This window comes from Thalassophryne amazonica, chromosome 8 (assembly GCF_902500255.1).
Source record: "Thalassophryne amazonica chromosome 8, fThaAma1.1, whole genome shotgun sequence".
NCBI lineage: Eukaryota > Metazoa > Chordata > Actinopteri > Batrachoidiformes > Batrachoididae > Thalassophryne > Thalassophryne amazonica.
Window position 1 is genome coordinate 101742493 of NC_047110.1, and position 13245 is coordinate 101755737.

Here is a 13245-nt window from a genome sequence, read left to right on the forward strand (position 1 = left end):
GTATGGACTTTGTACATTTTTGACAGCCTTACACAGACTCAGTTTTTACAATCTGTAATAACAGCCCTTAGTGTGTTTTTCTAAGTTGGCTCTTCGACACAAACATCATTTAGGTTGAAATACTCTGGACTCTTTCTTTTGTACATCTGCAATATATTTTCTACAAATCGTTATTAGAAAAAGTCACTTCCTCAAGCAAAAACTTCCCACACAAAGACTGAAGTGCTGCGGCCAGCGCCCTACAATGCACCATGCGCAATCTCCAGCTGGCTACATGGTCAAAAATAACAGTGTCAGCATTGCCAGGAAATGTAACCGCTGTTGGAAAACTTATACCCAAAATGGGCATTTTTACTGCTTCTTTTTCTCAGGTATGAGGATGTGATGGAGGAAAGGTTTCTCAGCCTGACAGTCGTGGTGAAGCAAACAGCAGGTTTCGTGACCTGAGAATGGAAACAGGAGAGAGACAGGTCAGGTTCTGGACGCTCAGACGATTCCTACGCTAACTTACATTTAGAACCCCCCACCCCAATAATTAAATAAAACATCAATGAGGCCTTGAACTTCTGACATCTCTAACTCCTACAGAGGGTATCTACAGCACCCTTTCTCAAAAAGTAGTCCATGAGTGACCCCTAGTGGTCGGTAAGTATATTGGTAAGATATCGCATTTCAAATTAATATCGTATTCTAACATAAAATTGTTTCTCAGGTTGTTTAAAATGACTCCAGAGTCTGATAGATAGTAAAATACTGTTGGAGTGGTTATTCTTTTTGGATATTTTGGGATTTAGATGGGCTGTGAGATTTTTTTTTTTTTTTTAATCGTTTAAGTGGTTCTTGGTAGGAAAAAGTTTGAGAAATTCTGGTCTACAACTGTGTGGTTACTACAGGATTCTTCAAGATATACTTCAGTCAATATTCATATCCTGTTGGTTTGAGCCTACCAGCAGTCTCTGCACCTGGAAATGATGATGCCTCACTGCCGACACACATCACATTTGAGCCGATGTCAAGTTATGTCACCATCTGTGATTTTCATGTCCAGCATCTAAAGGTCCAAGTGCTGAAGAGTTTCATTTCTGAATTACACTGGTTCATTTTGTAGTTGAAGTTGAAGCAGCTGGGATGAGGACTAGCACCTCCAAATGTGAGACCAGGGCATTCTGCAAGAAAAACCTGTGGATTGTCCCCTCCGGCTTGGGAGGAAATATCTTCTTCAAGAGAAGGAGTTCCAGCAGCAATGATTAAACAACGTGACTACTGGCTGCAACTGGAGAAAGTTATCAATGAATATGTTTGAGTCCGCTGCGTTCAGGCTTTCAATGACCTGCTGGACCTGCCGATCAAAAGTATAACTGCATGCGATGAAAATGTCAGAATTATAGACAGATTTACTCATCCCAGCAGCGATATTTTTGTCTCCAAGTCCTCTGCCTTTGAGATCAGGAGATGTGTGGAAAGACCTTTTAGAAGTCTTTGGGGTCCTGGTGCTTCCTGTCTTGCTGTATGGTTGTGAGATTTGGACACTAACCACTGACCAAAAGTACAACTGGATGCCTTTGGTTCTAGATTTCTTTGGGTATAACTGTCAAAATAACAGTTACTTAAGGACAGTACCACCTGGACTGTGAGGGAACATCAGCCACAACATTTTGGTTTTGTGGTGTTCTTCTCTGAGCAAGACCCAGCGTGCAGGTGCATCAGTGCTGAAGACCCCAGCAAGTGGTGAAAGTCAAGGGAATGCTCACATTATCACATGATGGCAACAAATAGATGGTGTGATTGCCACCCTGGTTCAAAGGCAGTTCTGCAGTGAGGTGGATGCAGTGACCAGCTGGTGCTCCAAGATCTGACCTGCTGCATTAACAACCACAACAGAACCCCCCGCCATGCTCTAGTTGGCTAATTAAAACCACCGCCAGTATATAAACCAGCCAAAACGCCTTTATGGGAATGGAAAAGATTATTACCTTCCACTTCAGAATGGACAGTTCCCAGTTTCTGACTGATCAGTCACTGCTCCTCACAGCTCATAGCTGGAAAGGCCTCCGTGTCCTGGTTCTGGAACATGTACTGGGGGAAAAAAACAATCAAAACCCATTAACCTGTTTCTTGGTCCAGTGAGACATCGGCATCAATTTGACCAGTTAACACTCAGCCTCGGCTCGTGTGTCATACATCACACTGACAAAGTGAGGAACCTTGGGGTAATTTTTGATCCTTCGTTGTCCTTTGGCCTCCACATTAGAAATATTACTAGGACTGCTTTCTTCCACCTGTGAAATATAGCGAAGATTCGTCCCATCCTGTTTATGGCTGATGCTGAGACCCTGATCCATGCATTTATCTCTTCTAGATTGGACTACTGCAATGTTCTATTTTCTGGTTTACTGCAGTCTAGCATTAGGGCTCTCTAACTGGTTCAAAATGCTGCAGCCAGACTTTTGACACGAAACGTTCGACCACATTACACCCATTTTGGCATCCCTTCACTGGCTTCCTGTCCCAGTGAGATCAGATTTTAAGGTTCTGCTACTAACCTATAAAATTATTCATGGACTGGCACCTCCCTACCTAGCTGACCTAATTAAACCTTACGTACCAGCCCGGGCTTTACGTTCTCAGGGTGCAGGACTACTTTGTGTCCCTAGGGTGAATAAGAAGTCTGCGGGTCACAGAGCTTTCTCTTATCGTGCCCCTGTTCTGTAGAATGATCTCCCTGCGTCAATAAAACAGTCAGATTCTGTGGAGACTTTCAAGTCCAGACTTAAGACGCACTTATTTTCCCTTTCATATGGCTAGCATACTGGTACAGTTTTGTTTTACGCTTGTTACTCTTTTAATTCATTTATTAGTAATTGGAGCAGGCCGCGGCCTCAACTTTACCTAAATTCTGGGTCTTTTAGTGAAGTTTAGGGCTAGTGGCCGGCGATCGCCTTAGTATTTCTCTGTTTTTCTTGTTTAATGCTGACAAATTATACAGTATTTTTTGTCTTTCTGATGCCTGATTCTGTTTTTTCTCTCTGTTTAAGGTGCAGCTACATCCAGAGATGGGAGTTGTATTCGTGTTGGCGATCCTCCTGTCCTGTGCGCCAATAGCATTTCTTGTATATTCGTCCGTGAATTGTTCTGTAATTTATGTTTGTAGCATGGCCCAAGCAGAGGGTCACCCCTTTGAGTCTGGTCTGCTTGAGGTTTCTTCCTCAGAGGGAGTTTTTCCTTACCACTGTTGCTCTGGGGGTTGGTAAGGTTAGACCTTACCTGTGTGAAGCGCTTTGAGGCAACTCTGTTGTGATTTGGCGCTATATAAAAATGAAAATAAAAACTGAACCTGCAGTAGACTGTGAAGACAGACACAACAGAATGTCCCCCCTCATGTCCTGCAAGACACAGTAAGAGTTTAAAATAGGAAAATTTAATTAACTCCTTCGCTTAAGCAGTTGAGCGGAAAACAAATTCCATTTCAAACACATGCTCATCCTTTCATACTTTATGCATTTCTCTCTTTGATGTGGCTGTTTTGTTGTAGGATTTTAGGATTTAATCATTCATTCAAGCAATGCTAAATTTTCCCAGACAGCATGATTGTATTTTACGGCTAATTCAGATTTATAGGGTTTCCTGAAGCTCTACCCTGCTTTACTACATTTGAAGTTGTAAAAGTCGGCATGTGCATTGATCAAGACAATGAAGGAAGGAAGGAAGGAAGGCAGGTAGGCATTTGTGTGATAAACATATAAACACATGAGAGAAAGAGTAAGTGCATGTAACAGAAGTCACTCCTGTCTGGTTTTTCCCTTTAGCGTATCTCAGACAAAGTGCACATCATCACAACCTCAACAGAGTTATTACTGACACTAACAAGCAAAACAAGAAGCTATAGCTCCTGATTTTTCAGATGCATCTTTGCTCTTATGTTCTCTCTCTTCTATATATTAGGGCTGAGCAAGTTAATGCATTATTATTGCGTTAATTAATTAAAGCCGACAATTATTTTATCATGCATTTGTCATGGTTCGTGGTGACTTGGCCCTGAAAGTTGTAGGAGGCATATGCAGACTCACAGACACAGGTGTAGAATTAAGAAAAAGGGCTTTATCTGGTAAGCAGGCAACTGGTTCGGTACACAGGATATCAGTCAATGTAGTGGAGGTACAAGCTGGTAGCAAGTTGAGGGAAAGTCCAAAAAACAACCAAAGTTAAAAATACATGGCGTCAAGGAGTTCACAGGGCTGAGGCAAAGGCAAAGTCAAAAACGAGTTCAGGGATTAGACGAGGCGGAGATCGATAACACAAGCAAGGTCAGAAATACAACAAGACAAAACAGGGCTATGGCATGAGGCTGGAAAGTGCAAAAATACAACAATCTAGCAAGGGACTGAGAGACTGTGAGGGCTTAAATACTAGTGGAATAATCGGGGTGTGAAATGAGAAACAGGTGTGCAGAAGGTGCTGGAAGGGGGCGTGACCAGAGAAGACAAAGGTAAGTGCAAGAGAGTGCAGTAAGACAAAAGCTGGGGCAAGATAATTAAGTGACGGAAAACCCAACGGTGCTTGACAAACCATAATAAACGCGAACAAAACAAAGGGGCAAACCTAAGAACTAAGGTGGTGAGTCAAAGAGTGGAAAACCAGAAAACTAATGATTACAACTAAACCTAGAGAGGACCTGATACAGGAAAGTGAATACAATTAACATGACAAAACAAACTATTGACTGAATAGAAAATAAATGATGAACAAAAAACAAAACCAGCAGAATACAGGTAATGCAATGAATGACTAAACAACAAATAAATGATACACAGAGATTCAAACCAGTAACAAAAGCATTACACAAAGAAAAGAAATGAACAGAACCAAACCAAGACTTAAATGACAACATATAATAATATGAAAAGTAAAACCGTAAAATCCTCAGCGGAAGCCTAGACCTAAATAAGGGGAAAAACCACACATGAGCCCCGGGCTAGGACAGATCCTGACAACATTTTTACCATTATTTTGAAAATCTGTTGCTCACTGACTCTGAATGGCAGGGGTGGGATGTTGATCAGGACTGGATGTCATCACATGTCCCAATCAATGAGAGCATTTGGGGTGGGCCTAAAACTGCTGCAGCATTCACATGAACTGGAACAGAAAATAACTGCACTGAAAAAAGAGAATCTTTAAATCAACTTTAAAAAGTGTTACAATTGAATGAATTACGTTGTTTGAACTTAAGTTTATTCGAACTGATCTAGAGTTGATCTAACTTACGAACGTAAGTTCAAACAACTTAATTCATTCAGCTTTTACCAGCTGTAACACTTTTTAAATTTGGTGTGGTGGGGCAAAAAAACAAACAAAAAACCCCCCAAAACAAAACAAAAAATGACAATGGTAGGGAACTCTTACATGGACGTTTTCATTTTAAATCTCTTCCAGACAGCGGAGCTGATAGAACCAAAGTTTTTTGTTCCTACTGCCAAGTTGAATTTTCTTAAGACCGGAGTACTTTGAGTTTGCAGTATCACTTAAATGCAATACACACTGTTGATGCCAGCAAATCACCCAAACAAACAGTGGGGAGGCTGCGGCAGACTACACTGGATAGAGTTTGTGGGAGAAGTATAGATAAACAAAAGCAAGACAAGCTAACAAAAGTCATGGTGAAGTGGATAGCTACAAACTGCAGGCCGATAAATACTGTGGAAGATGTTGGTCTGAGGAGCGTTCTTAGGATGAGCCTCGCTCCAAACGAGCCATCAAGAGAAGAATACATGAATTGTATGAAAAGGAAAGGACTACAAAAGTGATGGCATTACAACGTGCACTAACTGGTGCTCTCACTGGAGACTCCTGGACATCGCTAGGTAAGCACCTTATTTGTGTAACGTATTTTTCCAGATTTTCTACGTTCCTGTTATAAGCTGTCACCACAACACATATGTCTTCAGCTCTTATTTTAAAGGCTCAGCAGTAGTGCTATTATGCAGTGTGGTGTGTTTTTTATTGTTGAGAGAGAAGCAAAATAAAGCGGACCTCATGAGACCTGGAGCCTCTGTGTATATTACGTACTCAACAAAAATATAAACGCAACACTTTTGGTTTTGCTCCCATTTTGTATGAGATGAACTCAAAGATCTAAAACTTTTTCCCCATATACAATATCACCATTTCTCTCAAATATTGTTCACAAACCAGTCTAAATCTGTGATAGTGAGCACTTCTCCTTTGCTGAGATAATCCATCCCACCTCACAGGTGTGCCATATCAAGATGCTGATTAGACACCATGATTAGTGCACAGGTGTGCCTTAGACTGCCCACAATAAAAGGCCACTCTGAAAGGTGCAGTTTTATCACACAGCACAATGCCACAGATGTCGCAAGATTTGAAGGAGCGCGCAATTGGCATGCTGACAGCAGGAATCTCAACCAGAGCTGTTGCTCGTGTATTGAATGTTCATTTCTCTACCATAAGCCGTCTCCAAAGGCGTTTCAGAGAATTTGGCAGTACATCCAACCAGCCTCACAACCGCAGACCACGTGTAACCACACCAGCCCAGGACCTCCACATCCAGCATGTTCACTTCGAAGATCGTCTGAGACCAGCCACTCGGACAGCTGCTGAAACAATCGGTTTGCATAACCAAAGAATTTCTGCACAAACTGTCAGAAACTGTCTCAGGGAAGCTCATCTGCATGCTCGTCATCCTCATCGGGGTCTCGACCTGACTCCAGTTCGTCGTCGTAACCGATTTGAGTGGGCAAATGCTCACATTTGCTGCCGTTTGGCACGTTGGAGAGGTGTTCTCTTCACGGATGATGCGAAGGAGATGTGTTGCACTGCATGAGGCAAATGGTGGTCACACCAGATACTGACTGGTACCCCCCCCAATAAAACAAAACTGCACCTTTCAGAGTGGCCTTTTATTGTGGACAGTCTAAGGCACACCTGTGCACTAATCATGGTGTCTAATCAGCATCTTGGTATGGCACACCTGTGAGGTGGGATGGATTATCTCAGCAAAGGAGAAATGCTCACTATCACAGATTTAGACTGGTTTGTGCACAGTATTTGAGGGAAATGGTGATATTGTGTATGTGGAAAAAGTTTTAGATCGTTGAGTTAATCTCATACAAAATGGGAGCAAAACCAAAAGGGTTGCGTTTATATTTTTGTTGAGTATAGTTTATAGTTCTCTATAGTATAAAGCTACTTTGGTGGTGGGATGCTTGTGCTCATGTCCAACCAAAGAAAGATGTTTAGGTTAGACGTTCAGTTAGCCTTAGCTAGCAACACCGGAGCTTCGCATCGGAGTTCAGGTGCATCGCATGAAAACCTCACTCATCCTGCTGCTGTTGGGTGAGAAATATAACAAGGACCCGCTGAACTGTAACCACAGAGAGCGACATGGAGAAAAGCTATTTGCCAGTAACCTGATGTTTGAACTGCCGCCACCATTTTCCGGTGAGGAAAAACAAATTTTCCCCTGCTGGGCCAGATGATACGAAGTGACAATAAAGGCGCCGGTTGGAGGCACTGGAGGTGACTTTGACTATGAACTGATGAAGATTTTACCCACGCGCCTGACAAAGGCTGCTTTTCTTCTGTGGGACAGTTTGTGAGCAACCGTCCAGGCAGATTATGATAAGGTAAAGAAGAAACTGCAGGAGGCTTTCGGACAAAGACATTTTCTTGACTGTTTTAGAGCCAACCTCTCTGCTCACCTCCATGCTCCTGGTGAGAGTCTGGAAGTATATGCAGCAGAAATAAGCAAGCTAGTCCAAGAAGCATTCCCAGGCTACCGTGATATACAGTGAGGAAAATAAGTATGACACTGCCCCCCCAGCGAGATACTGGTGCCTGCGAGTGTGTCCCCACCATGGGCCAGTTGACCCGCTCCCTGACACTGTGATCACCCAACCTCAAAAGTACAAGTGAGTGTGTCATAGCTCACACAGTGACATCCGTTAAAGACGGCGTTACCACAGCCCGTGTGTTGAACCCTACAAATGTGGACATTTGTTCTCATCCTCCTAAGAAGTGGGTGAGAGGTAGTTCCCAGTGGCTTTGAAAATTACAGACTGAATATCCCTGCCTCTCTGTTGTTGATGGACTTCTCTGCAGGCTGGTGAACTCTCCCCTCGCAAGTGATGCTCTGTATCAGGAGGTCATGCCTTTGACACTTGTTCCTAATGTGCTGCAGTATCTGCATGTGGGCTCTACATCTGCACATTTCTCAGTGGAGCGAGTGTGGGAACGTGCAAGAAAAGCTTGTTACTGGCCCTTCATGTTCAAAGATATTCAACAGTGTTGTGAGCAGGGCATCCCATGTCAAATCCGCAAGGCCCTGGTGCCTAAGCATCGTACACTGATGGGAGGTGTCCAAGCAAGTTTGTTTGCAGACTATGTGCTTGTGCATGGCATTCCTGAGGTGCTTCACAGGAATCAAGGCTGGCAGTTTGAAGCAGAGATTGTTCAACAGCTTTGTCAGCTTCTGGAAATTAAGAAAATAGGCACAGCATCTTATAATCCCAAGTCAGATGGAAAGGTTGAACGCTTTAATTGCACCCTCATTGACCAGCTGGCCAAAATGTTGCTCGCCTGTGGTGATGAGTGAGATGATTTTCTGAAACAGGTGGCCTTTGCCTATAACACATCTGTTCATGCCCGCACCAGCTACACTCCATACTATCTAACTCACGGACAGGAAGCTCGTGTTCCTGTGGATGTGCTGGTGCCATTTCTGCTGGTGAGTTTGGACTTACCTCTGGCAGAGAAGCTGCACACTACTTTTGCTGGTGCCAGGCAGGGTGGCACCGAGGCTCATGAGAAGCAAAAGCTGCACCATAATGGAGCAGTTCGTCATCAGCTATATGCAGAAGGGGATCTAGTGTGGCTTCATAATTCGATGGAGGGCCGTATGAAACTTGCGCCACACTGGATTTTCAGCTTCCTCCAAAGATTTTCTTTTAGGTTCAGGTCTGGAGACTGGCTAGGCCACTCCAGGACCTTGAAATGCTTCTTATGGAGCCACTCTTTAGTTGCCCTGGTTGTGTGTTTGGGGTCATTGTCATGCTGTAAGACCCAACCACAACTCATCTTCATTGCTCTTACTGAAGGGAGGAGGTTGCTTGCCAAAAGGTCACAATACATGACCCCATCCAAGTCCCCCATGGCTTGCCTCTACTGGTGGTTGGCTCTCACTGCGGTATTGTATCACTTCCTGTTCCGGAGCACAGCAGTGTTTTGCTGTATCTGCTAGCTGTTTAATCTGCGCAGTTAGATTGATCTAGTTAACTAGATAATGATTTGTTTCACAGTGTAATCTTCACGTGCCTTAACTAAAGCACTCCCTCTGCTGAATCACCTCTAAATTATTTACACATTATTCACTTTGTGTGTTTTTAGGAATCCGCTAGCTTAGCGCAGCTACTAGCTCTTAGCCGATTTAGCATGGCGGCTTCTCCTGTCTCTCCCGCACTTTTCTGCTCTGGGTGTGAAATGTTTAGTTATTCCTCGGCCTCCTTTAGCAGTAATGGTACTTGTAATAAGTGTAGCTTATTTGTAGCTTTGGAGGCCAGGCTGGGCGAATTGGAGACTCGGCTCCGCACCTTGGAAAATTCTACAGCTAGCCAGGCCCCTGTAGTCGGTGCGGACCAAGGTAGCTTAGATGCCGTTAGTTCCCTTCCAGCAGATCCCGAGCAGCCGGGAAAGCAGGCTGACTGGGTGACTGTGAGGAGGAAGTGTAGCCCTAAACAGAAGCCCCGTGTACACCGCCAACCCGTTCACATTTCTAACTGTTTTTCCCCACTCTGCGACACACCCGCCGAGGATCAAACTCTGGTTATTGGCGACTCTGTTTTGAGAAATGTGAAGTTAGCGACACCAGCAACCATAGTCAATTGTCTTCCGGGGGCCAGAGCAGGCGACATTGAAGGAAATTTGAAACTGCTGGCTAAGGCTAAGCGTAAATTTGGTAAGATTGTAATTCACGTCGGCAGTAATGACACCCGGTTACGCCAATCGGAGGTCACTAAAATTAACATTGAATCGGTGTGTAACTTTGCAAAAACAATGTCGGACTCTGTAGTTTTCTCTGGGCCCCTCCCCAATCGGACTGGGAGTGACATGTTTAGCCGCATGTTCTCCTTGAATTGCTGGCTGTCTGAGTGGTGTCCAAAAAATGAGGTGGGCTTCATAGATAATTGGCAAATCTTCTGGGGAAAACCTGGTCTTGTTAGGAGAGACGGCATCCATCCCACTTTGGATGGAGCAGCTCTCATTTCTAGAAATCTGGCCAATTTTCTTAAATCCTCCAAACGGTGACTATCCAGGGTTGGGACCAGGAAGCAGAGTTGTAGTCTTACACACCTCTCTGCAGCTTCTCTCCCCCTGCCATCCCCTCATTACCCCATCCCCGTAGAGACGGTGCCTGCTCCCAGACCACCAATAACCAGTAAAAATCTATTTAAGCATAAAAATTCAAAAAGAAAAAATAATATAGCACCTTCAACTGCACCACAGACTAAAACAGTTAAATTTGGTCTATTAAACATTAGGTCTCTCTCTTCTAAGTCCCTGTTAGTAAATGATATAATAATTGATCAACATATTGATTTATTCTGCCTTACAGAAACCTGGTTACAGCAGGATGAATATGTTAGTTTAAATGAGTCAACACCCCCGAGTCACACTAACTGCCAGAACGCTCGTAGCACGGGCCGAGGCGGAGGATTAGCAGCAATCTTTCACTCCAGCTTATTAATTAATCAAAAACCCAGACAGAGCTTTAATTCATTTGAAAGCTTGACTCTTAGTCTTGTCCATCCAAATTGGAAGTCCCAAAAACCAGTTTTATTTGTTGTTATCTATCGTCCACCTGGTCGTTACTGTGAGTTTCTCTGAATTTTTGGACCTTTTGTCTGACTTAGTGCTTAGCTCAGATAAGATAATTATAGTGGGCGATTTTAACATCCACACAGATGCTGAGAATGACAGCCTCAACACTGCATTTAATCTATTATTAGACTCAATTGGCTTTGCTCAAAATGTAATGAGTCCACCCACCACTTTAATCATACCTTAGATCTTGTTCTGACTTATGGTATGGAAATTGAAGACTTAACAGTATTCCCTGAAAACTCCCTTCTGTCTGATCATTTCTTAATAACATTTACATTTACTCTGATGGACTACCCAGCAGTGGGGAATAAGTTTCATTACACTTTAAGTCTTTCAGAAAGCGCTGTAACTAGGTTTAAGGATATGATTCCTTCTTTATGTTCTCTAATGCCATATACCAACACAGTGCAGAGTAGCTACCTAAACTCTGTGAGTGAGATAGAGTATCTCGTCAGTAGTTTTACATCCTCATTGAAGACAACTTTGGATGCTGTAGCTCCTCTGAAAAAGAGAGCCTTAAATCAGAAGTGCCTGACTCTGTGGTATAACTCACAAACTCGCAGCTTAAAGCAGATAACCCGTAAGTTGGAGAGGAAATGGCGTCTCACTAATTTAGAAGATCTTCACTTAGCCTGGAAAAAGAGTCTGTTGCTCTATAAAAAAGCCCTCCGTAAAGCTAGGACATCTTACTACTCATCACTAATTGAAGAAAATAAGAACAACCCCAGGTTTCTTTTCAGCACTGTAGCCAGGCTGACAGAGTCAGAGCTCTATTGAGCTGAGTATTCCTTTAACTTTAACTAGTAATGACTTCATGACTTTCTTTGCTAATAAAATTTTAACTATTAGAGAAAAAATTACTCATAACCATCCCAAAGACATATCGTTATCTTTGGCTGCTTTCAGTGATGCCGGTATTTGGTTAGACTCTTTCTCTCCGATTGTTCTGTCTGAGTTATTTTCATTAGTTACTTCCTCCAAACCATCAACATGTCAATTAGACCCCATTCCTACCAGGCTGCTCAAGGAAGCCCTACCATTAATTAATGCTTCGATCTTAAATATGATCAATCTATCTTTATTAGTTGGCTATGTACCACAGGCTTTTAAGGTGGCAGTAATTAAACCATTACTTAAAAAGCCATCACTTGACCCAGCTATCTTAGCTAATTATAGACCAATCTCCAACCTTCCTTTTCTCTCAAAAATTCTTGAAAGGGTAGTTGTAAAACAGCTAACTGATCATCTGCAGAGGAATGGTCTATTTGAAGAGTTTCAGTCAGGTTTTAGAATCCATCATAGTACAGAAACAGCATTAGTGAAGGTTACAAATGATCTTCTTATGGCCTCAGACAGTGGACTCATCTCTGTGCTTGTTCTGTTAGACCTCAGTGCTGCTTTTGATACTGTTGACCATAAAATGTTATTACAGAGATTAGAGCATGCCATAGGTATTAAAGGCACTGCGCTGCGGTGGTTTGAATCATATTTATCTAATAGATTACAATTTGTTCATGTAAATGGGGAATTTTCTTCACAGACTAAGGTTAATTATGGAGTTCCACAAGGTTCTGTGCTAGGACCAATTTTATTCACTTTATACATGTTTCCCTTAGGCAGTATTGTTAGACAGCATTGCTTAAATTTTCATTGTTACGCAGATGATACCCCGCTTTATCTATCCATGAAGCCAGAGGACACACATCAATTAGCTAAACTGCAGGATTGTCTTACAGACATAAAGACATGGATGACCTCTAATTTTCTGCTTTTAAACTCAGATAAAACTGAAGTTATTGTACTTGGCCCCACAAATCTTAGAAACATGGTGTCTAACCAGATCCTTACTCTGGATGGCATTACCCTGACCTCTAGTAATACTGTGAGAAATCTTGGAGTCACTTTTGATCAGGATATGTCATTCAATGTGCATATTAAACAAATATGTAGGACTGCTTTTTTGCATTTACGCAATATCTCTAAAATCAGAAAGGTCTTGTCTCAGAGTGATGCTGAAAAACTAATTCATGCATTTATTTCCTCTAGGCTGGACTATTGTAATTCATTATTATCAGGTTGTCCTAAAAGTTCCCTGAAAAGCCTTCAGTTAATTCAAAATGCTGCAGCTAGAGTACTGACAGGGACTAGAAGGAGAGAGCATATCTCACCCATATTGACCTCTCTTCATTGGCTTCCTGTTAATTCTAGAATAGAATTTAAAATTCTTCTTCTTACTTATAAGGTTTTGAATAATCAGGTCCCATCTTATCTTAGGGACCTCATAGTACCATATCACCCCAATAGAGCGCTTCGCTCTCAGACTGCATGCTTACTTGTAGTTCCTAG

At 42.6% G+C, this 13245-nt stretch overlaps 1 protein-coding gene across 1 annotated transcript in view; it reads right to left on the minus strand.

Annotated features, from left to right (window-relative positions):
• Nucleotides 1-226: 226 nt before the first annotated feature.
• Nucleotides 227-13245, minus strand: part of hsf4 (heat shock transcription factor 4) — a 67738-nt gene continuing 54719 nt past the window's right edge. The window contains exons 12-13 of the mRNA XM_034177100.1: nucleotides 1974-2076; nucleotides 227-443 (exon numbers count right to left, since the gene is read on the minus strand). Of these exons, the coding sequence (XP_034032991.1) occupies nucleotides 2017-2076 (60 nt within the window). The 3' untranslated portion in view covers nucleotides 227-443; nucleotides 1974-2016. The remainder of the gene's footprint in view (nucleotides 444-1973; nucleotides 2077-13245) is intronic.